Raw genomic sequence first — 25,386 nt, forward strand, 5'->3', positions numbered from 1 at the left:
TGTTAGTCTAGAGGGAGGAGTTGTTAGTCTAGAGGGAGGAGTTGTTAGTCTAGAGGGAGGAGTTGTTATGCTAGAGGAGTTGTTATGCTAGAGGAGTTGTTATGCTAGAGGAGTTGTTATGCTAGAGGAGTTGTTATGCTAGAGGAGCTGTTAGTCTAGAGGAGCTGTTAGTCTAGAGGAGTTGTTAGTCTAGAGGAGCTGTTAGTCTAGAGGAGCTGTTAGTCTAGAGGAGCTGTTAGTCTAGAGGAGTTGTTAGTCTAGAGGAGTTGTTAGTCTAGAGGAGTTGTTAGTCTAGAGGAGTTGTTAGTCTAGAGGAGTTGTTAGTCTAGAGGAGTTGTTAGTCTAGAGGAGTTGTTAGTCTAGAGGAGTTGTTAGTCTAGCTAAAGGTACATCTGGGAGTGCTGCTTCAGTAAGCTTGTAACATTCATTCTGATCCCCACCCTCTTTAAGAACTCCAAGGGCTACGAGTTTGAGTCTGAGACGGACACAGAGGTCATCCCTAAACTGATAAAATATGTTTACGACAACCGTGAGAGAGACGACTTGTCCTTCTCTACTCTGGTGGAGAGGGTCATTCAACAGCTGGTGAGTACTGGGACACCTCAACACTGTGCTAATATGTTATTACTATGGTGCTACTAAGTAATGTACTACTACTACTACTGCTACTCTACTACTACTACTATTGCTGCTACCCTACTACTACTACTATTGCTGCTACTACTGTTACTGCTACTGCTACTACTATTACTACTACTATTACTATTATTACTCTGCTACTACTGCTGCTACTGCTGCTACTACTACTGCTGCTACTACTGCTACTACTACTACTGCTACAATTATTACTACTACTACTACTACTACTGCTACATTTATTACTACTACTTCTACTACTACTATTATTACTACAACTACTGCTGCCAATGGTGCTACTACTACTATTACTACTACTACTGCTGCTCCCGCTGCTGCTGCTACTACTACTATTATTACTACTACTACTATTACTACATTGACTTCTAATATTACTATTATTACTACAACTACTGCTGCCAATGGTGCTACTACTACTACTACTACTACTACTTCTACTACTACTACTACTGCTGCTCCCGCTGCTGCTGCTACTACTACTACTATTACTACATTGACTTCTACTATTACTATTATTACTACTACTACTACTATCACTACTACTGTTACTATTACTACTGCTACTACTACTACTACTACTATTACTACTGCTACTACTACTACTATCACTACTACTATTACTATTATTATTACTACTGCTACTGCTATTAAACAAAAATGAATTGCTTGACAAAATAACAAAAACCCCCTCAGATTCCATCTGGCGCTATGATGAATGCCAGTTCTTAAACAGCATTGTAAAATAGGTATGTTTATAACAACAACAGAGCAACAATATCTCCCAGTTCCTCTCGATGATGTCATCATACCCTATCTCTGTCCCGTAGCTCTTTGTCAAAGAGGGGGTCATTGAGTCCAATCTGGCCTAAAATCTGCCCCCCCCTCCCATCTATCTCCATTGAGCACAGTATGACGTTACCTCACTTTCCGTCCCATTAATAGTGTTACATCATTGCCAAAACAGTCATCATGGCAACCGCCCTAACAACATCTTTAGTGACATCACATCTGTATCTGGGGACCAGGAGCGAGACAGACTAACTTACTTAATCACTTTTTCACTTACTAGATTGTCCAGTCATTTTCTGTCATTTTCTCTCTCTCTCGCTCAGTTCTTAACACACTCTTTTGTGTTTAATGTTGTTGCGTTTTGTCTTATTGGAGACCATCCCATCTCAACCCCATCTCCCCGCTCCCTAGCTCAACCCAGGCCCATCTCCCCTCTCCCTGGCTCATCCCAGCCCCACCTCCCCTCTCCCTAGCTCAACCCAGGCCCATCTCCCCGCTCCCTAGCTCAACCCAGGCCCATCTCCCCTCTCCCTGGCTCATCCCAGCCCCACCTCCCCTCTCCCTAGCTCAACCCAGGCCCATCTCCCCTCTCCCTGGCTCATCCCAGGCCCATCTCCCCTCTCCCTGGCTCAACCCAGCCCCACCTCCCCTCTCCCTGGCTCATCCCAGCCCCATCTCCCCGCTCCCTAGCTCAACCCAGGCCCATCTCCCCTCTCCCTGGCTCAACCCAGCCCCACCTCCCCTCTCCCTGGCTCATCCCAGCCCCATCTCCCCTCTCCCTGGCTCATCCCAGCCCCATCTCCCCTCTCCCTGGCTCATCCCAGGTCCACCTCCCCTCTCCCTGGCTCATCCCAGGTCCACCTCCCCTCTCCCTGGCTCATCCCAGCCCCATCTCCCCGCTCCCTAGCTCAACCCAGGCCCATCTCCCCTCTCCCTGGCTCATCCCAGGCCCATCTCCCCGCTCCCTGGCTCAACCCAGCCCCACCTCCCCTCTCCCTGGCTCATCCCAGCCCCATCTCCCCGCTCCCTAGCTCAACCCAGGCCCATCTCCCCTCTCCCTGGCTCAACCCAGCCCCACCTCCCCTCTCCCTGGCTCATCCCAGCCCCATCTCCCCTCTCCCTGGCTCATCCCAGCCCCATCTCCCCTCTCCCTGGCTCATCCCAGGTCCACCTCCCCTCTCCCTGGCTCATCCCAGCCCCATCTCCCCTCTCCCTGGCTCATCCCAGGCCCACCACCCTTCTCCCTGGCTCAACCCAGCCCCACCTCCCCTCTCTCTAGCTCAACCCAGGCCCATCTCCCCTCTCCCTGGCTCTCTGTAAAAGCTCTGAGAAGATCACAGAGGATCAAGAGTATCTTACAGCTTCACAGTGTTTGGGCTAATAGAAACCAGACCAGAGCCAACCCTTAACAGTCTAAAGACCACTGCCTCCCCTCTCTTTCTTCTCCTCTCCCTCTTCCTTCTCTCTCCACCTCCTCCCTCCCACTTCTCAATCTCTCCCCTCTTCCCCGTCCTCGCCACTCACTCCCCCCTCCTCTCCCCTCTCCTCCTTCCTCCTCCTCCTTCCCCTCCTCTCTATTCTATCTCCCTCTCCTTCCCTTCCTCTCCCCTCTCTCCTCCTTCTCCCTCTCCTTCCCCTCCTCTCCACTCTCTCCTCCATCTCCTTTTCCCATCTCCTTCCCTTCCTCTCCCCTCTCCTCCCTTTCCTTCCCTTCCTCTCCTCTCCCCTCTCTTCTCCATCTCCTTCTCCTTCCCCTCCTCTCCCCCATCTCCATCTTCCCCTCCTTCCTCCCTCTTCTCAATCTCTCACCTCTTCCCCATCCTCTCCACTCACCCCCCCTCCTCTCCCCTCTCCCCTCTCCTCTCTCCTTCTCCTCCTTCCCCTCCTCTCTATTCCATCTCCCTCTCCTTCCCTTCCTCTCTCATCCATCTCCTTCTCCCCCCTCCTTCCCTCCTCTCCCCTCTCTCCTCCTTCTCCCTCTCCTTCCCCTCCTCTCCCCTCTCTCCTCCTTCTCCCTTTCCTTCCATTCCTCTCTTCTCCTTCTCCTCCTCTCCCCCATCTACATCTTCCCCTCCTTCCTCCCTCTTCTCAATCTCTCCCCTCTTCCCAGTCCTCTCCACTCACTCCCCCCTCCTCTCCCCTCTCCCCTCTCCTCCTCCTCATTCCCTCCTCTCCACTCTCTCCTCCTTCTCCCTCTCCTTCCCCTCCTCTCCACTCTCTCCTCCATCTCCTTTTCCCATCTCCTTCCCTTCCTCTCCCCTCTCCTCCCTTTCCTTCCCTTCCTCTCCCCTCTCTTCTCCATCTCCTTCCCCTCCTCTCCCCCATCTCCCTCTTCCCCTCCTTCCTTTCCTCTCCCCTCTATCTTCCCCCCCACTGGTTTTATGCAATAATTCCCCTTAGCTTCCCTAAACATCCCCCTCATCCCTCTCTCACATCCCCACTACTACTCCCCACGAGGGGGAATACAGGTTAAGAAGTCTATCCAAAAAGAGACAGGGAATTTCAATGTTGCTTTTTCAGCTCACTGTTTGTCTGTTCGACTGAAACTGATGTCTACATTTTCCTCCCATGTATTTAGCATTTTTACAATTCCTTCTCATCTTCATCCTTCTTTTCCTCTTCGTCATCATCTTCATCATCATGAACACTAACATATTCTCTCCTCTTTGTCATCCTGTTTTAGGAGGGGGCCTTCGCCCTGGTGTTCAAAAGCCATTATTTCCCCGGAGAGGCTGTAGCCACCAGGTCAGTATCCATGTCCACTTCCTCACACGTCTCTCTCCGTCTTGTCTGTGAGTCCTCCACACTATGGAAACATGATCAAAAAAATTATCAAGACCCATTGGCATTGACTCATCGTCTATTGCCACAATAAAGCAATAAAACCTGATTATATTATAGCCATATATTGGTCTTCAGATTGTGTCTCTGCCTACGTCTATTCCGTCTATTCCATGGGTCACGTTTGATGACTGGAAGCTGAAACAGTCAGGATTTACAGGAAAGGGGTGAAAGTGTGAGGTGGATCCCTCTGTGTGTGTGTGTGTGTGTGTGTGTGTGTGTGTGTGTGTGTGTGTGTGTGTGTGTGTGTGTGTGTGTGTGTGTGTGTGTGTGTGTGTGTGTGTGTGTGTGTGTGTGTGTGTGTGTGTGTGTGTGTGTGTGTGTGTGTGTGTGTGTGTGTGTGTGTGTGTGTGTGTGTGTGTTGCGTATCGGTTGAGAGCGTCCTGTAAATTGTTCTGGATAAGAGTGTCTGCTAAATGACTGTTGTAAATGTTATTTTGTGTGCCTCATGCATACTTGTGTGTGTGTTACTGTATAGAGAAGCAGTGTGACTCTGAGATTCAGACAGAGGGGGAGAAGGAGAGGAGTGTGGTTCAGGTTCAGTCACTCCTTGCTGGGCCTCTCTAAAGCTGTCTGCTGGCCTCTTGCCTGGCTCTCCTCTCCTCTCTGTGACTCATTAGGCTCTGCTCTGTTTCCTCTTGCTTCTCAGGGAGAAAACCCTGGCCAGCACCTATTACACTCAATCACCTCTGACGTCTTGATTTCTTCAATTATTTCTCTCTGTTTCCTCGTTGGTAGACTGAGGGAAAGAGGGCGAGGGCTGTTGACCTATGGTTTATAGTCCACAGTAAAGAGGATGATTGGTTGAACGTGGTGCTGTTGCCAGGGTTCAGTTAGTCCACCTGTTGTTGCTCCACCTGGATACAGTGGGTTTCACTGAATACTATAACTCTCTCTCTCTCCCTACCCTCTGTCTCTTGCTCTCATTTTCTCTCTGATAGTTACCTGCTGTTTTTAGCTTAGTCTTGTCTTGAGAGCCAGGGACTGAGCTGACAGTTAATGTCTTGCATTGTTAGGGCTGGCTCCCAGGGTAGAGGGAGAAATGGAGGGATGGAAGTGATTAAGCAGTGATGCTAGCCCCTGCTCCCTCTCTTTTTGGCAAAACTATCAGCCCTCCAGCAAGGCTTGCCTGAGAATCACTGTCTCTACATCTCTCTCTCTCTTTCTCTCTCTCTGTACCCTGCCATCACACCTGCAACCCTGTACATGTGACTATTAAACACTGTACCCTGCAGTCACACCTGCAACCCTGTACATTTGACTATTAAACACTCTGAATCTGGAAAAAAAACAGCACAGCATACTGCCTTTCAGCTTGATGTCAAGTGTACAGCTCCTTGCTCCCTGTTCCCTGTTCCCTGTTCCCTGCTCCCTGCTCCCTGCTCCCTAATCCCTGCTCCCTGCTCCCTGCTCCCTAATCCCTGCTCCCTGCTCCCTGCTCCCAGCCCCACGTACAGGGCTGACAGAGAAGAGAAGGATACAGGAAACAGAGGGAAAGAAAAGAGTGTAATTGAGAAACGTTGCTGTTTTCTTTGAGCCTCAGGTGGGAATTACCCCAGCCAGGTGTAAGCTGTCAAACAGGACAATGCTACATACATAGGTGTAATTGAGATGCAAATATTTATGATAGCGTGTTAAGTACTTTTATCAGTTGCTTGGTGTACAGTGTACTCTGTCATAGGTTCTACTTGATTTATATACAGGTTAGATTTGCCACGCCTTCTCTCCTCACCTGTTATGCACAAACACACACACACACACACACACACACACACACACACACACACACACACACACACACACACACACACACCTGCATCAGCCAATCAGAGAAGCACACATGGAGTACTGGAGACAGAATGCATGGCTGATGAGCTAGAAACATGAGCAGGAACTGACTCAACCACCTGTAGGGGAGAGGGAGGACAAGGAGCAGGACCTGCTAGAAAACAAGAGAGAGACAGAGAGGGAAAGAGGGGGAGGGGGAGAGGTGAATTAGGGGACAGACGGGCAGAGAGTAAAAGTAAGAGATAGTATGACAGAGACACATAGAGGAGAAAAAGGAGAGAGAGCGCGGAGTGCTCCAGGTACTTCATTATAGTGTATTGAACAATGAGTCATTCAACAGCAACACTTGGGAGAAAGAGTTCAGCTGAGGTGTGGAGACCAATCCCAGCTCATGTTCCCCTGCTGAGGGAAATGTTACACTCACAAGAAATGTTTTAAGACATTACACTGTGTGCGCGTTTGTGTTCTCTCACAAGATAGAAATCTAACCATTTCTCCCCTTCTACCCCCTCTGTCTTTCCCACTCTCTCTTCTCGCTTTCCCCTTCATCCCCATCCCGCTATCATCCCCCCTTTCTCTCTCTCTCCTTCAGGAGAGGAAGTCCTCTTCTCATTGGTGTGCGGAGCAAGCATGAGCTTTCCGCAGAGCACATCCCGATCCAGTACAACAGTGGTGAGCTCTGTTCCTCTCTCCCAAGCCTCTTCTCCAGCTGATGTTCTCACTTCACAGTGTTCTCCAACCTCTGTCTGTCCACTGTCCTCACAGAAACCTGACTGTGTTAGTTAACGCATCTGAACACGTTCTGTTACGTAATATTCATGAACAGATCTCTAACTTGAGACACGAGTGCGTAACTGGAACTGATGCATACATCATGCATTGATATAGATGAGGTTATATGTCTGTATCTCAAGTCATAATTCGGGTCAGTAGGAGTACACCCTTGCATAACAAACTAACCAACTTAATCAATCAATTAAGTAACTGTGTCCTAACCATAACAGTAGCTGTACTTACTGTGAGCAGTATCTGTATCTGTTCTAACCATAACAGTAGCAGTACTTACTGTGAGCAGTATCTGTATCTATTCTAACCATAACAGTAGCAGTACTTACTGTGAGCAGTATCTGTATCTGTCCTAACCATAACAGTAGCTGTACTTACTGTGAGCAGTATCTGTATCTGTTCTAACCATAACAGTAGCTGTACTTACTGTGAGCAGTATCTGTATCTGTTCTAACCATAACAGTAGCTGTACTTACTGTGAGCAGTATCTGTATCTGTTCTAACCATAACAGTAGCTGTACTTACTGTGAGCAGTATCTGTATCTGTTCTAACCATAACAGTAGCTGTACTTACTGTGAGCAGTATCTGTATCTGTCCTAACCATAACAGTAGCTGTACTTACTGTGAGCAGTATCTGTATCTATTCTAACCATAACAGTAGCTGTACTTACTGTGAGCAGTATCTGTATCTATTCTAACCATAACAGTAGCAGTACTTACTGTGAGCAGTATCTGTATCAGTTCTAACCATAACAGTAGCAGTACTTACTGTCTGGTCCAGACTAATGATAACCCTCCTGTGTGTGATAACATGTAATCATCTAAGACTAACCCTGTCCTATCCGTAGCACCGTACTACTCTGTCCTGAGGGACTGTGCAGTCACCCCAGTGTTTACAGAGCGACAGAGGGCTGCTGAGCCCGTAGGTGCGCTAACTACCAAATAAACACGTGGGTGTTGTGGGTTCTGACCTCTGATTGGATTGAACCGCCTCATAAGAGTTTGCATGACTAACAACAATCAGAATCCCTTTAATCAGACACGTCTCCAATGATTCCACTGTTAAATGATTGTCTACTTGTGCAAAAATGATGCCAAATCACAAAAATGATGGTTATGAGAAATGAGACTCTTGCTTCTTGTGGAAATTCTGCCAATACTGTGTGGAACCTCTATGGGTTATTATAGGTTAACATCATGATCACACTCAGTGGACAGTAGTGTCAGGTTAATAACAGAACATTGCAATATGACATTCTGACTCTAAAACTCCCTTTCTTCTGATGAATAGGGTGCTGAATCCTCATCCAGTAACTATTACCTAGAAACGAGGAGTAGGACAGCCCTCTCCAAATGATAGATTTCAAAGATTTATCTTGACATGTGTGTTATAATAAATCTGCTCCTTTACATACTCATTGGCCAGTTAATAACAGTTCTGTTCTCTCTGTGTGTGTCAGCTATCTAGAGAACACCCCGTAGATGTGTCGACTGTCTTCACCCTGCTATCTGTTAACTTAGCTAAGCTCCACTTTAATAGTGATGTATCCTGCTGGAGTTCAAAGTCTGAGGCCCAATGAGAAAGGAACCAGGAAGAGTAGGAGGATACTGGGTTGCATCTCAATGCTATAAAGTGGCTTCCTCCTCTCTGCTCCTTTCCCTCATCTCCTCTCATTTAAAAACACAAGATAGGTGAAAGCAACATAGTGGATGGAAATGTCTTTTCGCCTGTCGAGTGCAGATGAAGGAAAGAAACAAGGAAACAAGAAGATGTCACTTATCGCTATTAGGGACTAATACTCCTGTAACTGTAACTGTGACAAAGGACAAAGGTCACTGTGTGTGAGTCACCTCATAAATACCATGGACAAATCAATACAGATTGCAAATTGAACCTCCATATCCAGCTGGTTATTGATTCCAGAATCTTCTGAGGTGAACCAATGTAAACATATGACTAGCTTGTTTTTTGATGGTCAAAGGACCCTTGACTCCTCTCCTCTGTCGGTCAATCACGATCATGAACTCTAATCCCACCTGTCTTGTTTTGGTTTAAATCATTGGGTTGTTGATTAAATCCCTCTCTGTTTGTCATTGTTCACTGTTCACACTCGCAATCTTTAGTTTACAGCACTTTACTTGAACCCCCCACCTTGAAGGCTAAGTATCAAATCAAAACAAATCAAATTGTATTGGTCACATACACATGGTTAGCAGATGTTAATGCGAGTGGAGCGAAATGCTTGTGCTTCTAGTTCCGACAGTTCAGTAATACCTAACAAGTTATCTAACAAGTAACCTAACAATTTCACAACAACTACCTCATACACACAAGTGTAAAGGAATGATTAAGAAGAATATGTACATATAAATACATGGATGAGCGACGGCAGTGCAGCATAGGCAAGATGCAGTAGATGGTATAGAGCAGTATATATATATGAGATGAGTAATGTAGGATATGTAATCATTATATAAAGTGGCATTGTTTAAAGTGACTAGTGATACATTTATTACATACAATTATGAATTCTTAAAGTGGCTAGAGATTTGAGTCAGTATGTAGGCAGCAGCCACTCAATGTTATTGATGGCTGTTTAACAGTCTGATGGCCTTGAGATAGAAGCTGTTTTCCAGTCTCTCGGTCCCAACTTTGATACACCTGTACTCACCTCGCCTTCTGGATGGTAGCGGGGTGAACAGGCAGTGGCTCGGGTGGTTGTTGTCCTTGATGATCTTTATGGCTTTCCTGTAACATCGGGTGGTGTAGGTGTCCTGGAGGGCAGGTAGTTTGCCCCTGGTGATGCGTTGTGCAGACCTCACTACCCTCTGGAGAGCCTTGCGGTTGTGGGCGGAGCAGTTGCCGTACCAGGTGGTGATACAGCCCAACAGGATGCTCTCGATTGTGCATCTGTAAAAGTTTGAGTGTTTTCGGTGACAAGACAAATTTCTTCAGCCTCCTGAGGTTGAAGAGGCGCTGTTGCGCCTTCTTCACCACACTGTCTGTGTGGGTGGACCATTTCAGTTTGTCGTTGATGTGTACGCCGAGGAACTTAAAACTTTCCACCTCCACTACTGTCCCGTCGATGTGGATAGGGGGCGCTCCCTCTGCTGTTTCCTGAAGTCCACGATCATCTCCTTTGTTTTGTTGATGTTGAGTGTGAGGTTATTTTCCTGACACCACACTCCGAGGGCCCTCACCTCGTCCCTGTAGGCCGTCTTGTCATTGTTGGTAATCAAGCCCACTACTGTTGTGTCGTCTGCAAACTTGATGATTGAGTTGGAGGCGTGCATGGCCAAGCAGTCATGGGTGAACAGGGAGTACAGGAGAGGGCCGAGAACGCACCCCTGTGGGGTCCCAGTGTTGAGGATCAGCGGGGTGGAGATGTTGTTTCCTACCCTCACCACCTGGGGGGCGGCCCGTCAGAAAGTCCAGGACCCAGTTGCACAGGGCGGGGTCGAGACCCAGGGTCTCAATCTTATTTACGAGTTTGGAGTGTACTATGGTGTTAAATGCTGAGCTGTAGTCAATGAACAGGATTCTTACATAGGTATTCCTCTTGTCCAGATGGGTTAGGGCAGTGTGCAGTGTGATTGCGATTGCGTTGTCTGTGAACCTATTGGGGCGGTAGGCGAATTGGAGTGGGTCTAGGGTGTCAGGTAGGGTGGAGGTGATATGGTCCTTGACTAGTCTCTCAAAGCACTTCATGATGACGGAAGTGAGTGCTACGGGGCGGTAGTCGTTTAGCTCAGTTACCTTAGCTTTCTTGGGAACAGGAACAACGGTGGCCCTCTTGAAGCATGTGGGCACAACAGACTGGGATAGGGATTGATTGAATATGTCCGTTAACACACCAAACAAACCAGTAGCCACCATCATGATCATGACATACAGTATAAGCAGTTATAAGCATGTCACAAGCAGTCACTAGTTAATTACAAATGACTTAAACAGTCTAGGTGAAAAGTTCAAGTAAAGCAGGAAGTGTTGACTACCCTGACCCAGTCTGAACCGTGACCCCTGCCCTCTCTCCTGTAGGTCTGTTCAAGGAGGGGGTCCAGGATAAGAACAGCCACAACCGGCCAGACAAGCCAAACAACTCCACTGCTGTGAATTCAGCTGGAGACGACAAGGCTGTGGAGTACTACTTTGCCTCCGACGCCAGGTGAGCTGAAACCCTAGGTGTGTGTGTTTGTGTGTGTGTGTGTGCGTGCATGCTTGTGTGCTTGTCTCATGCTCCCACCTGTCCCTGCCCAGTGCCATCATAGAGCACACCAACAAGGTGATCTACCTGGAGGATGATGACATTGCAGCAGTGGTCGGGGGCAAGTTGTCCCTCCATAGGCTGAACAGCCTGGCAGGGGAGGATTCAGTCCGGGCAATCCAGACCCTCCAGATGGAACTACAGGAGATCATGAAAGGTCAGAGTTTAATCATAGGGCTCATCGCCGTGGCAACCTAGGAGTTTACTAGGAGTAGGATATAGTGTCCCAGGACCTACCTAATGTAAGATCTGTTTTGTGCCAGGTTAGGATTTGAAGAAGGTAGGCGAAGCCTCATTCTAGATCTGTGTGCCTAAGGGTAACAAATACCTGGAGTGGTCAATACCAATAGACTTTCCCATTCACACAGAGAACAAATACCTGAAGTGGTCAATACCAATACACCTTCCCATTCACACAGAGATCATATACCTGGAGTGGTCAATACCAATACACCTTCCTATTCACACAGAGATCATATACCTGGAGCGGTCAATACCATTACACCTTCCTATTCACACAGAGATCATATACCTGGAGTGGTCAATACCAATACACCTTCCTATTCACACAGAGGTCATATACCTGGAGTGGTCAATACCATTACACCTTCCTATTCACACAGAGATCATATACCTGGAGTGGTCAATACCAATACTGTCAGGACCCGGTGAGAGAAACAGTCACTAATAGTCGGCAGAACCCAGAAGATGAGGCAGACTCAGCAGTACTAGAGATGGTGGTTTAATAAAAGGACAAGATCTTCAGGCAAAGAATATAAATCCACCACGTCCAAAAATAAAGCCAAGAGGCACAAAATGGATATCCTCCAAAATACAAAGAAACTCCACAAAGTGGGAAAAACAGCAGGGAAAAACAAACCTCAAAAGACTACTCAAAAATACACAAGCACTAAACCAGAGAACCTCTGGAAAATCCAATAAGAGAAATATATGTTCACAACAAGGCTGGGGCTGGGTGCTAACATACAAACACTGAGCAAAGAACTGAGGAACACACAGGGTTTAAATACTAACAAGGGAACGACACACAGGTGCAAACAATAATAAGAGCAAGGAAAAAACAAAAGGTACAAAAAAGGTGCAATGGGGACATCTAGTGACCAAAACCTGAACAGTCCTGGCCAAAACCTGACAAATACACCTTCCTATTCACACAGAGATCATATACCTGGAGCGGTCAATACCAATACACCTTCCTATTCACACAGAGATCATATACCTGGAGTGGTCAATACCAATACTGTCAGGACCCGGTGAGAGAAACAGTCACTAATAGTCGGCAGAACCCAGAAGATGAGGCAGACTCAGCAGTACTAGAGATGGTGGTTTAATAAAAGGACAAGATCTTCAGGCAAAGAATATAAATCCACCACGTCCAAAAATAAAGCCAAGAGGCACAAAATGGATATCCTCCAAAATACAAAGAAACTCCACAAAGTGGGAAAAACAGCAGGGAAAAACAAACCTCAAAAGACTACTCAAAAATACACAAGCACTAAACCAGAGAACCTCTGGAAAATCCAATAAGAGAAATATATGTTCACAACAAGGCTGGGGCTGGGTGCTAACATACAAACACTGAGCAAAGAACTGAGGAACACACAGGGTTTAAATACTAACAAGGGAACGACACACAGGTGCAAACAATAATAAGAGCAAGGAAAAAACAAAAGGTACAAAAAAGGTGCAATGGGGACATCTAGTGACCAAAACCTGAACAGTCCTGGCCAAAACCTGACAAATACACCTTCCTATTCACACAGAGATCATATACCTGGAGCGGTCAATACCAATACACCTTCCTATTCACACAGAGATCATATACCTGGAGTGGTCAATACCAATACACCTTCCTATTCACACAGAGATCATATACCTGGAGTGGTCAATACCAATACACCTTCCTATTCACACAGAGGTCAAAGATAGAGTCTTGTGTCATACCTGAGAAATGTAGTCTGATTTACAGAGAGACAGGCCCATGGCCAACGATACTTTACTGCAGTCACTAGCTCTAAGAACAGTAGAGCAAGATCTCCCCCTGTTGATGTTAGGGAGTACCTACACCAGTGTGCTGTGAGATTGAAACACAGTCATCATGCTCCGTGTCCCTCATCTCTCTCTCTTTCTGTGCAGGTAACTTTGAGGCATTTATGCAAAAGGAGATCTTTGAGCAGCCAGAGTCTGTCTTCAACACCATGAGGGGGCGGATCTGTTTTCACACCAACAAAGGTAGCTTACCATTGTGATGTCATATTCTGATTGATGTCACTCCGTTGTTCCCGGGATGTGGATGGTACTGTGCCATATGCTCAATCAATATTAGCACAGCAGCTCACGGAGGCAAGCATAGGTTATTAACAGTTACTACATGGATGTATAGCGTGATTCCTCAGGAAACCCAGTCAAAAAGAAAACTAAGATTTTGGGGGGGAATTTTCACGAATTGTAATCCATAGAAGGGTCCTTTGGAGGAAGGATTATTTGACGTTTGTATTTTAAAGCATAATTGAGTAATAATTAATCAACGTTAGCATATTTATTACAGGCCTCCTTTTAAGACTCCATAGTTTTTCATCTGTAGGTGCCACAAAGAAAACATGTATGTCATATGAGGCTTTACTGGTTGCTCTGTAATATGATTAGTATTTAGATTTTCAAATTATTAGAATTTTTTTACATTCATTTATGAATATAGAAAAAAAAAGTTATTTTTTTTATTTATTTATTTATTTCACCTTTATTTAACCAGGTAGGCTAGTTGAGAACAAGTTCTCATTTGCAACTGCAACCTGGCCAAGATCAAGCAAAGCAGTGCAACACAAACAACAACACAGAGTTACACATGGAATAAACAAACATGCAGTCAATAATACAGTAGAAAAATCTATATGCAGCATGTGCAAATGAGGTAGGATAAGAGAGGTAAGGCAACAAATAGGCCATGGTGGCGAAGTAATTACAATATAGCAATTAAACACTGGAATGGTAGGATGTGCAGAAGATGAATGTGCAAGTTGAGATACTGGGGTGCAAAGGAGCAAGATGAATAAATAAATAAATACAGTATGGGGATGAGGTAGTTTGGATGGGCTATTTACAGATGAGCTATGTACAGGTGTAGTGATCTGTGAGCTGCTCTGACAGCTGGTGCTTAAAGCTAGTGAGGGAGGTAAGAGTCTCCAGCTTCAGAGATTTTTGCAGTTCGTTCCAGTCATTGGCAGCAGAGAACTGGAAGGAGAGGCGGCCAAAGGAAGAATTGGCTTTGGGAGTGACCAGTGAGATATGCCTGCTGGAGCGCCTGCTACCGGTGGGTGCTGCTATGGTGACCAGTGAGCTGAGATAAGGCGGTGCTTTACCTAGCAGAGACTTGTAGATGACCTGGAGCCAGTGGGTTTGGCGACGATTATATGGCGAGGGCCAGCCAACGAGATCATACAGGTCGCAGTGGTGGGTAGTATATGGGGCTTTGGTGACAAAACGGATGGCACTGTGATAGACTGCATCCAATTTGTTGAGTAGAGTGCCATATAGAATGACACATTAACACTATAAACCAGCTCAGTGAAACATGAATATTGAAAATATATCAATTTCTGATTTGGCAAATTTTTTCACTATGTTGTTGAATATAATATACTCTACAGGCATATCAACGTTCCAGAGTGGGATCTCTTCTTGTGTTAAAGTTATGGTACATTTTATATAGACAAACATCGTTGTCAATGTAACCAATCACAGTCCCCCTTTCACTTGTATCATGGCACATCCTGAAAATCACCAGCAGAGGGCGATCATTTTGAATCCATTTTCACATTCACTCTGTTGGTAATACTTCCAAATTGGACCATAACTCTAAAAGTAGCAGAGATCCCACTCTGGAACTTTGATATGCTTGTTTCTCTCCTGAACTTACTTTGTGTCGTCAACATAGTGTGATGTAAAGAGGCTCATAGTTACCCCTTTTACCTCCTTGGACTGAATGTGAATGCTGATGATCTCCCCTCTCCTGTCCTGTCTTGTTCTCAGTTATCCTGGGAGGGCTGAAGGACCACCTGAAGGAGATCAAACGCTGCAGACGCCTCATCATGATTGGCTGTGGAACCAGCTTCCACGCTGCCGTGGCTGTAAGTGAACCAACCAGAAGTGTGATTGAGGAAGAGGAGGAGAAAGAAAAGATGATGGCCATTGTAATTATGATAAGGATGAGTCTCTCTCTCTCTCTCTTTCTCTGTGTCTCTCTTTCTCTCTCTCCAGACAAGACAGATTCTGGAGGAGCTGACAGAGCTTCCTGTCATGGTGGAACTGGCTAGTGACTTCCTGGACCGCAACACACCCGTCTTTAGAGACGACGTCTGCTTCTACATCAGCCAATCAGGTAATTCCTCAGAGCGATTAATCTGCTACACATTTTTGTTTTGCTGGTGTTTCATAAAACTCTCTCTCTGGTGGAGACTGGATGTTCTAATAGAGAGAACTCTCTCTCTCTCTGCTGGAGACTGGGTGTTCTAATAGAGAGAACTCTCTGGTGGAGACTGGATGTTCTAATAGAGAGAACTCTCTCTCTCTCTGCTGGAGACTGGATGTTCTAATAGAGAGAAGTCTCTCTGGTGGAGACTGGATGTTCTAATAGAGAAAACTCTCTCTCTGCTGGAGACTGGATGTTCTAATAGAGAGAACTCTCTCTCTCTGCTGGAGACTGGATGTTCTAATAGAGAAAACTCTCTCTCTCTGCTGGAGACTGGATGTTCTAATAGAGAAAACTCTCTCTCTGCTGGAGACTGGATGTTCTAATAGAGAAAACTCTCTCTCTCTCTGCTGGAGACTGGATGTTCTAATAGAGAGAACTCTCTCTCTGCTGGAGACTGGATGTTCTAATAGAGAGAACTCTCTCTCTCTGGTGGAGACTGGATGTTCTAATAGAGAGAACTCTCTCTGGTGGAGACTGGATGTTCAAATAGAGAGAGGTCTCTCTCTCTGGTGGAGACTGGATGTTCTAATAGAGAGAAGTCTCTCTGCTGGAGACTGGATATTCTAATAGAGAGAAGTCTCTGGTGGAGACTGGATGTTCTAATAGAGAGAAGTCTCTCTGCTGGAGACTGGATGTTCTAATAGAAAGAACTCTCTCTGGTGGAGACTGGATGTTCTAATAGAGAGAAGTCTCTCTGCTGGAGACTGGATGTTCTAATACAGAGAACTCTCTCTCTCTGGTGGAGACTGGATGTTCTACTAGAGAGAACTCTCTCTCTCTCTCTGCTGGAGACTAGATGTTCTAATAGAGAGAACTCTGGTGGAAACTGGATGTTCTAATACAGAGAACTCTCTCTCTGGTGGAGACTGGATGTTCTAATAGAGAGAACTCTCTGTGGAGACTGCATGTTCTAATAGAGAAAACTCTCTGGTGGAGACTGGATGTTCTACTAGAGAGAACTCACTCTCTGCTGGAGACTAGATGTTCTAATAGAGAGAACTCTGGTGGAAACTGGATGTTCTAATACAGAGAACTCTCTCTCTCTCTGCTGGAGACTGGATGTTCTAATAGAGATAACTATCTCTCTCTGCTGGAGACTGGATGTTCTAATAGAGAAAACTCTCTTTCTGGTGGAGACCGGATGTTCTAATACAGAGAACTATCTCTCTCTGCTGGAGACTGGATGTTCTAATAGAGAAAACTCTTTCTCTGCTGGAGACTAGATGTTCTAATAGAGAGAACTCTCTCTACTGGAGACTGGATGTTCTAATAGAGAGAGCTCTCTCTGGTGGAGACTGGATGTTCTAATAGAGAGAACTCTCTGGTGGAGACTGCATGTTCTAATAGAGAGAAGTCTCTCTGCTGGAGACTGGATGTTCTAATAGAGAGAACTATCTCTCTCTGGTGGAGACTGGACGTTCTAATAGAGAGAACTCTCTCTCTCTGCTGGAGACTGGACGTTCTAATAGAGAGAACTCTCTCTCTCTCTGCTGGAGACTGGACGTTCTAATAGAGATAACTCTCTCTCTCTCTGGTGGAGACTGGACGTTCTAATAGAGAGAACTCTCTCTCTCTCTGGTGGAGACTGGATGTTCTAATAGAGAGAACGCCCTCTCTCTCTGGTGGAGACTGGACGTTCTAATAGAGAGAAGTCTCTCTGGTGGAGACTGGATGTTCTAATAGAGAAAACTCTCTCTCTCTCTGCTGGAGACTGGATGTTCTAATAGAGAGAACTCTCTCTCTGGTGGGGACTGGATGTTCTAATAGAGAGAACTCTCTCTCTCTCTGGTGGAGACTGGATGTTCTAATAGAGAGAACTCTCTCTCTCTCTGCTGGAGACCGGATGTTCTAATAGAGAGAACTCTCTCTCTCTCTGGTGGAGACTGGATGTTCTAATAGAGAAAACTCTCTCTCTCTCTGCTGGAGACCGGATGTTGTAATAGAGAGAACTCTCTCTCTCTCTGGTGGAGACTGGACGTTCTACTAGAGAGAACTCTCTCTCTCTCTGGTGGAGACTAGATGTTCTAATAGAGAGAACTCTCTGGTGGAGACATGACGTTCTAATAGAGAGAACTCTCTCTCTGGTGGAGACTAGATGTTCTAATGGAGAGAAGTCTCTCTGGTTGAGACTGGATGTTCTAATAGAGAGAACTCTCTCTCTCTCTGGTGGAGACTGGACGTTCTAATAGAGAGAACTCTCTTTCTCTCTCTGCTGGAGACTGGATGTTCTAATAGAGAAAACTCTCTGGTGGAGACTGGATATTCTAATAGAGAGAAGTCTCTCTGCTGGAGACTGGATGTTCTAATAGAGAGAAGTCTCTCTGCTGGAGACTGGATGTTCTAATAGAGAGAACTCTCTGGTGGAGACTGGATGTTCTAATAGGGAAAAGGCTGGTATGTGTACTGTGGGTAATCTGTTGAGTAAGGGAGAATTCTACTGTGTTTTGCTGGTATGAATGATGACACGCCTTGTTATCTCCCTCTTTCCCCCCTCAGGTGAGACAGCAGACACTCTGATGGCTCTGAGGTACTGTAAGGATAGAGGAGCTCTGACCGTGGGGGTCACCAACACAGTGGGCTCCTCCATCTCCAGAGACACAGACTGCGGGGTGCACATCAACGCCGGTCCAGAGATCGGGGTGGCCAGCACCAAGGCCTACACCAGCCAGTTTGTGGCTCTCATCATGTTTGGTCTGATGATGAGTGAGGACAGGATCTCCCTGCAGCCGAGGAGGCTGGAGATCATCAATGGACTCAGGATTCTCCCAGGTGAGTTCCTATATTAAAGCCATGTAGAATGACACATTAACACTATAAACCAGCTCAGTGAAACAAAACTGCGTCTATGACCATCACACACTATGATCAATAGATTACTGCCAGGTGTTACAAAATGGATGAATGAGAGTGAACCAAACCCTCTCTCCCTCCTCCTTTCTTTCTCCCTCGCAATCTCTGTCTCTCCCTCGCACTCTCTGTCTCCCTCTCTTCTCCCTCTCTCCCTCCTCCTTTCTCTCTCCCTCGCCCTCTCTGTCTCTCTCTCTCTTCTCCCTCTCTCCCTCCTCCTTTCTCTCTCCCTCGCCCTCTCTGTCTCTCTCTCTCTTCTCCCTCTCTCCCTCCTCCTTTCTCTCTCCCTCGCCCTCTCTGTCTCTCTCTCTCTTCTCCCTCTCTCAGACATGATCAAGAAGGTTCTGACTCTGGATAATAAGATCAAGTCCATAGCAGATGAGCTATATCAGCAGAAGTCTCTGCTGGTCATGGGACGAGGCTTCAACTACGCCACCTGTCTGGAGGGGGCACTGGTAAGGACAGATCTACAATCAGCTTAACCACCCCAAATCCTGACCCTGAACCATTATAGGAAACTTGCCAAACTGACGTTAAATCAGTTTCTAGGGGGAATGTTTTGCTTTTACTCCTATTTTTCACTCCTTTATATATCATTAAACATCTCACTCTATATTCACATGCCTGTTTATCTATATGAATTATAGACTATTGATTATCTTCTCACGAGTCACCAACCCTGATCCGGTAGCACCCCCCCCCCCCCCCCCACTGAGTAGCATAGCTAGCATAGCGTCACAAGTAACTTGTAGCATCTAAATATCATTAAATCACAAGTCCAAGACACCAGATGAAAGATACAGGTCTTGTGAATAAAGCCACCATTTCAGATTTTTAAAATGTTTTACAGGGAAGACACAATATGTAAATCTATTAGCTAACCACGTTAGCAAAGGACACGATTTTTTTACTCCCAACAGTTTTTTCCTGCGTCAGTAGCTATCACTAATTCGACTAAATAAAAATATATATAGCCACTAACCAAGAAACAACTTCATAAGATGACAGGCTGATAACATATTTATGGTATAGCATAGTTTTTTTTTGGAAAAATGTGCATTTTTCAGGTATAAATCACAGTTCTACATTGCAGCTGCAATCTGAAATAGTGCTTACCCAGCCAGAACAATTACAGAGACCAACGTCATATAACTAATTACTCATCTTAACACATTTCAGAAAAATACACAGCGTACAGATATTGAAAGCCCAACATCTGGTGAATCCAAACAATATTTCAGATTTATTAAATGTTTTATAACGAAAACAAAATGTAGCGCTAAATTAGCATAGCTATACCAGGCAGATTCGGCTAGGCGCCCACGGCCAGTTCACATGCACAACAGATATGATATAACATCGTAAATTGGGTCTTACTATGGCTGATCTTTCATCAGAATGTTGATCAAAGTGTCCTTTGTCAAGATGAGTCGTTGGTTCCGTTCAGAATTGTTCCTTTCCCACTCCATTTAGCACAGGTACTGGTCGAGTGGCACGGATCTCTCAAACGTAAATAAAATCAGACAACGGAACACCACAAAACTCCCGAAAAAATTCAAATAATCTGATTAAACTATATTGAAAAAACATACATTACGATGATATGGTCACATGTATCAAACAAAATTCGACACGGAGATAGTTTTCATCCATAACGCCAGCAAAACAGTACACAATCGCAGCTCCAACTCGTGCGAATCAGAAAACCGGAAGTTGTCGGTCACGCCAAAGAAATAGGTCTTATTTCACGTCAGTACCAGATAAACAAAGAATTTCTCCTCTGACGTCCTCTTGACACCCAGAGGAAGGCGAATGAAGTGTGTTTCTGGTCATAGGGGTCATGACCATATATAGGCAGAGCGTTGAAGCGAGCATAGACTTCTTGCATTCTACTTCTTGGTCAGGGAAAGTGCTGTCAAATGACTTGTGTATCACTCAGAGACAAAATTGAAACGGTTTTAGAAACTAGAGATTGTTTTCTTTCCAATGGTATTATTTATATGCATATAGTAAGAGCAATAATTGAATAAGAGGCAGTTTAATCTGTAGAGCAAATTATGCTAATGGGAAAATAGCACCCCCTGTATTCTCAAGAAGTTAAGTTATGTCACTGATTGATTCTTCCCGTACAGAAAATCAAGGAAATCACGTACATGCATTCAGAGGGCATCCTGGCTGGGGAGCTGAAGCACGGTCCTCTGGCTCTGATTGACAAGCACATGCCGGTCATCATGATCATCATGAAAGATGCCTGCTACACCAAGTGTCAGAACGCTCTGCAGCAGGTCACAGCCAGATCGGTACGTCACATTCCTCACTCACATCACATATTCAAATGCACGTAGACACAACTAAATACCCACCTCGTATGCACACCCATGACTTAACTGACTCACGCGCAGTACACAGGCAAATACTAATAACACACACACAGCCTCATTATCAAAAGCTTTGAATAATGAATTCCAATGAATTGATCGATATACTTCTGTAAACCGCTCTGTCTTTCTCTCCTTCCCGTTCAGGGGCGACCGATTATCCTGTGTTGCCAGGACGACCAGGAGATGTCTGAAAATGCGTATAAGACCATTGAGCTGCCTCACACAGTGGACTGTCTCCAGGGCATCCTCAGTGTCATCCCTCTGCAGCTCCTGTCCTTCCACCTGGCCGTGCTGCGGGGATACGACGTGAGTCTACCACCACCTGCTCTTTCCTTATGGACTTTAATTACCTAGTATTCAATATGTTTTATTTCAATTTCATTACTAAAAGCATCAAAATCAACGGTTACAAGTACACACCAAATCAACTAGCCATACACCAGTGGCGGTCGGGGCCGTTTAAGATGAGGGAGGACCATTCTTTTTTTCTATTACAGCATATTGGATGACTGTCATTTATATTCCAGTCACCCAGCTCAATGTAACATTGATAGGTTTAGGCTGCTACATGATACAAAAAATTTTCCTGTACCTATCATGAGGTTGCTACAACCTAGCCTATGAAGGAAAGTTTACAATGTAGGCGCGCAGGTCGAGAGAAATTTTAATAATCCAGGTGACAGACACATTCAATACCGCCTTGCACAATTTTGCCTACATCTAGCTGATCTAGGGTGTAATCATTAGTCCAACAGAAACAAGAGTTTCTATTGGACAAATTCAGGTATGTTTAACCCCGTGTTGTTCCATATGCTTCCGTTTAAGAAACGTTTTTCAACAGACTTTCCAAGCCAAAACCTTTCCAAGCCAAAACCTTTCCAAGCCAAAACCTTTCCAAGCCAAAACCTTTCCAAGCCAAAACCTTTCCAAGCCAAAACCTTTCCAAGCCAAAACCTTTCCAAGCCAAACCTTCATATCATAACCGCAAACCGCTATACACAGCCTACATCATTATTAGCTATTAGCTAATGTTAGCTAATGTCATAGACAACATAGCTACTAGAACTAAAATGTTAGTAAACCCGCTACAATCATGCAGTACAGTGTACAGTCAACAGCAAGCAGTTTAGCAGATACACTGGCGGGCCCTGGTGGCAATAAATGAATAAAACCAAAAGCTTACCTTGACTTGGAAGAAATGCAATGTTGGATAGCCATAGCCAGCTAGCTAACATATGTTTGAGTATGCTAAACTAGCTAGCTGCATTTGGTAGCTAAGTGAAAGTGAAAGAAAATATGGAATATAGCTAGCTCACTCTCTATCTCAAACTGTTCAACTATTGTCTTTCCCTCTCTTTGAGTGAACTACTGACAACAAGTTATGCACGGCAATGCTAGCTAGCTGTATTGAAGTTAATGTACCCAGAGGAGGCCGGAAACTACTGTAGATGACCTCCGGCTACACCATGGTGTTACCCTACAGAGTGCTGTTGAGGCTACTGTAGATGACCTCCGGCTACACCATGGTGTTACCCTACAGAGTGCTGTTGAGGCTACTGTAGATGACCTCCGGCTACACCATGGTGTTACCCTACAGAGTGCTGTTGAGGCTACTGTAGATGACCTCCGGCTACACCATGGTGTTACCCTACAGAGTGCTGTTGAGGCTACTGTAGATGACCTCCGGCTACACCATGGTGTTACCCTACAGAGTGCTGTTGAGGCTACTGTAGATGACCTCCGGCTACACCATGGTGTTACCCTACAGAGTGCTGTTGAGGCTACTGTAGATGACCTCCGGCTACACCATGGTGTTACCCTACAGAGTGCTGTTGAGGCTACTGTAGATGACCTCCGGCTACACCATGGTGTTACCCTACAGAGCGCTGTTGAGGCTACTGTAGATGACCTCCGGCTACACCATGGTGTTACCCTACAGAGTGCTGTTGAGGCTACTTTAGACCTTCATTGCAAAAGTCATGAATATATTTAGTATAGTTTTATCTCAAAATCAACTTTTTTGAATGTTTCACTATTTTTATTTTTATGAGGAGCCTCCACTGCCATATACCTATGCTGTATGTGTACGTAGTCTTGTCTCCTTTACTCATCAGTATTGATCTGATTTAATGGCTGTCTCTCTCTGGTTGCAGGTGGACTGTCCCAGGAACCTGGCCAAGTCTGTCACTGTGGAGTAATAGCAGACAGACAGACAGGAGGCAGTAGAGACCATAACACTGCTTTGCCTCTGTTCAAGAGAGAGACTGAGTGGAGGCGTACACATCAAAGTGCAATTGTGTGTGTGTGTGTGTGTGTGTGTGTGTGTGTGTGTGTGTGTGTGTGTGTGTAAATCTCACGAGTGTTTGACCATCTGTCCAATCAGCAGCATTATCACCAATAATGTTTCCAAAGCAAGAGACTATACACTACTGTATGCACTGTGCCTTGTACCCAATTGGTGCCTTGTCCACAAACAGTTGAGCCAAAAACACCAAATGTAGGAATAATGCATTGACTTGGTAGATTGAAGTGCTTATAACTGTGCAATATGTGAAAAAGTGCATTGTGAATGTTTATGATAATATTCTCTTCATGTGTATTGGGCTCTCTGTCCTGTGGCAGTCTATTATCTTCACTTTGTATCTTGGGAAGTGTAGTCTATTCCATAGCATTCCTTTATACAGAATAGCCTATCGAGCCCCACAGTGGAGGTCTTATAATATCCATAAAACATAGTGGTCAAACAGGGAAATGGTTCCAATCGTTTTTCCACCGTTCATTTTTCCCATAGGGGACAAATAAGGGCTGTGTTTCATGTAGGCTTACCCTGGTGTGATGTTTTAATAATCATGTAAATCTCTCTCGGGGAAGGTGACTTTTATCAATATATTCGGCTCTATTTACTCTCAGATTCGAAAATGCTAATTAGCATTAAAGTATACTACAAATCCCTGCAAGCTCCTGCATGTCATCTCAACTAACAGGTATTATATCAATAAAAAAAATAATTGCACAAGACAGTTCACAGAATTGTCAATTTAAAGAAATGTTGCCAATTTATTCATTACTAAATTTAGCTAAGACTAGAGATTCGGCAGTCTCGTCCAGATCATTGTGGTATTTGTAGTTTTTTTTTATAGCCACATTAGCAGCTAATTAGCATTTCATTTGGGGGGGGGGGGGGGAATACAGGCTAATATATTGATAAAAGTCACCTTGTCCTAGAGAGATTTACATGGTTATCAAAATGTCACACCAGGGGAAGCCTACACGAAACACAGCCCTTATTCATTTATTTATTCTAAAATCCCCTATGGGGAAAATGAATGGTGGAAAAACATTTGGAACCATTTCTTTGTTTGACCGCTAGGTTTTATGGGTATTATGACTCATACTGTGGTACTCCATAGCTAGCACAATGTAAGGAACTATTCCAGAAAGCGCTATTGATGTACAATGTATGTACAAACACTTATGGTGTTATGATGTACACACTTTGCTTTGATGTACTGGATACAGCCTCTATTCATTGTGCCTTATAGCCCTTTTTAATCCTTCTGAGTGAATCTTTTACTCATGAGGGGATTACTCTGAATCTACACTCCAATCTGTTGAAAAGGGCTGGATGATATTGCTACAGTTTAGTCTCTCAAGACACCATGATAATTCTACTTAATTTAATTCACTATCCTTTCATGAATCCTTATTCTGTGTCGAGTCGTTGTGTAGCGGTCATCATCATCATCACAATCTTATTCTATCTTCTGTTATGCAGCTTTGTGAGGGACATCTGTCACATTCTCTGAAGATTGTCTGCGCTTCATTGTCTTATTTATCCCATGTATGATGGCCACTTTCTTTTATATTGTATTTCATCTCCCATATTGCCAGTGTTGACCTAACTATTGTTTTCATGAGGCAGTACCTTGACATCTCATTGGAAAAGTGATATCCAGAAGAAAAGGAGCAATATAATATGAATTGTAGTTTTGGCAGTTTCACTACGTGTACTGTATAGGGTAAAACATGTTAGATGTACTGTATAGGGTAAAACATGTTAGATGTACTGCAGTCGGTGAATTTATCAGGTTATTTTATGACAATTAAAGAAAGTGATGCTGATTTATCACTTTAACTATGATTGTATTTTATACCGTAGGTTTCATAGCAACCAGATATTCTATTAATGAATGAATAAAGGAAACTTTAGGTGAAAATGGAAAGTGTGCTGACCTTTTACTGTGCCTCTATGACCCCTTTCAAACAGCCCCTTGTTGACCACCGTGACCTTTTACTGTGCCTCTATGACCCCTTTCAAACAGCCCCTTGTTGACCACCTTGACCTTTTACTGTGCCTCTATGACCCCTTTCAAACAGCCCCTTGTTGACCACCTTGACCTTTTACTGTGCCTCTATGACCTCTTTCAAACAGAAAAAATACAAGTTTATATGACCCATTTCAAACAGAAAAAATACACCTTTATATGACCTTTCAAACAGCCCCTTGTTGACCACTTATTTGCAGGAATACCCCTTTTA

The 25,386-nt window shown here is 44.8% G+C and overlaps 1 protein-coding gene across 2 annotated transcripts in view; it reads left to right on the forward strand.

Moving 5' to 3' along the window:
- The window catches only part of LOC139581447 (glutamine--fructose-6-phosphate aminotransferase [isomerizing] 2-like), a 37,327-nt gene extending 12,263 nt beyond the window's left edge, over window positions 1–25,064 (forward strand). The window contains exons 6-19 of one of the 2 annotated variants that reach the window (XM_071411216.1): window positions 451–585; window positions 4,130–4,191; window positions 6,668–6,747; window positions 7,711–7,788; window positions 10,902–11,028; window positions 11,121–11,284; window positions 13,285–13,380; window positions 15,178–15,275; window positions 15,406–15,526; window positions 18,116–18,388; window positions 18,794–18,921; window positions 20,599–20,766; window positions 20,992–21,153; window positions 23,001–25,064. In XM_071411216.1, coding sequence (XP_071267317.1) covers window positions 451–585; window positions 4,130–4,191; window positions 6,668–6,747; window positions 7,711–7,788; window positions 10,902–11,028; window positions 11,121–11,284; window positions 13,285–13,380; window positions 15,178–15,275; window positions 15,406–15,526; window positions 18,116–18,388; window positions 18,794–18,921; window positions 20,599–20,766; window positions 20,992–21,153; window positions 23,001–23,045 — 1,737 coding nt within the window. In that variant the 3' untranslated portion in view covers window positions 23,046–25,064. The remainder of the gene's footprint in view (window positions 1–450; window positions 586–4,129; window positions 4,192–6,667; window positions 6,748–7,710; window positions 7,789–10,901; window positions 11,029–11,120; window positions 11,285–13,284; window positions 13,381–15,177; window positions 15,276–15,405; window positions 15,527–18,115; window positions 18,389–18,793; window positions 18,922–20,598; window positions 20,767–20,991; window positions 21,154–23,000) is intronic. The other variant, XM_071411217.1, reaches the window with a different exon arrangement.
- Window positions 25,065–25,386: the final 322 nt, after the last annotated feature.

This window comes from Salvelinus alpinus, chromosome 7, assembly GCF_045679555.1.
Source record: "Salvelinus alpinus chromosome 7, SLU_Salpinus.1, whole genome shotgun sequence".
Taxonomy (NCBI): Eukaryota; Metazoa; Chordata; class Actinopteri; order Salmoniformes; family Salmonidae; genus Salvelinus; species Salvelinus alpinus.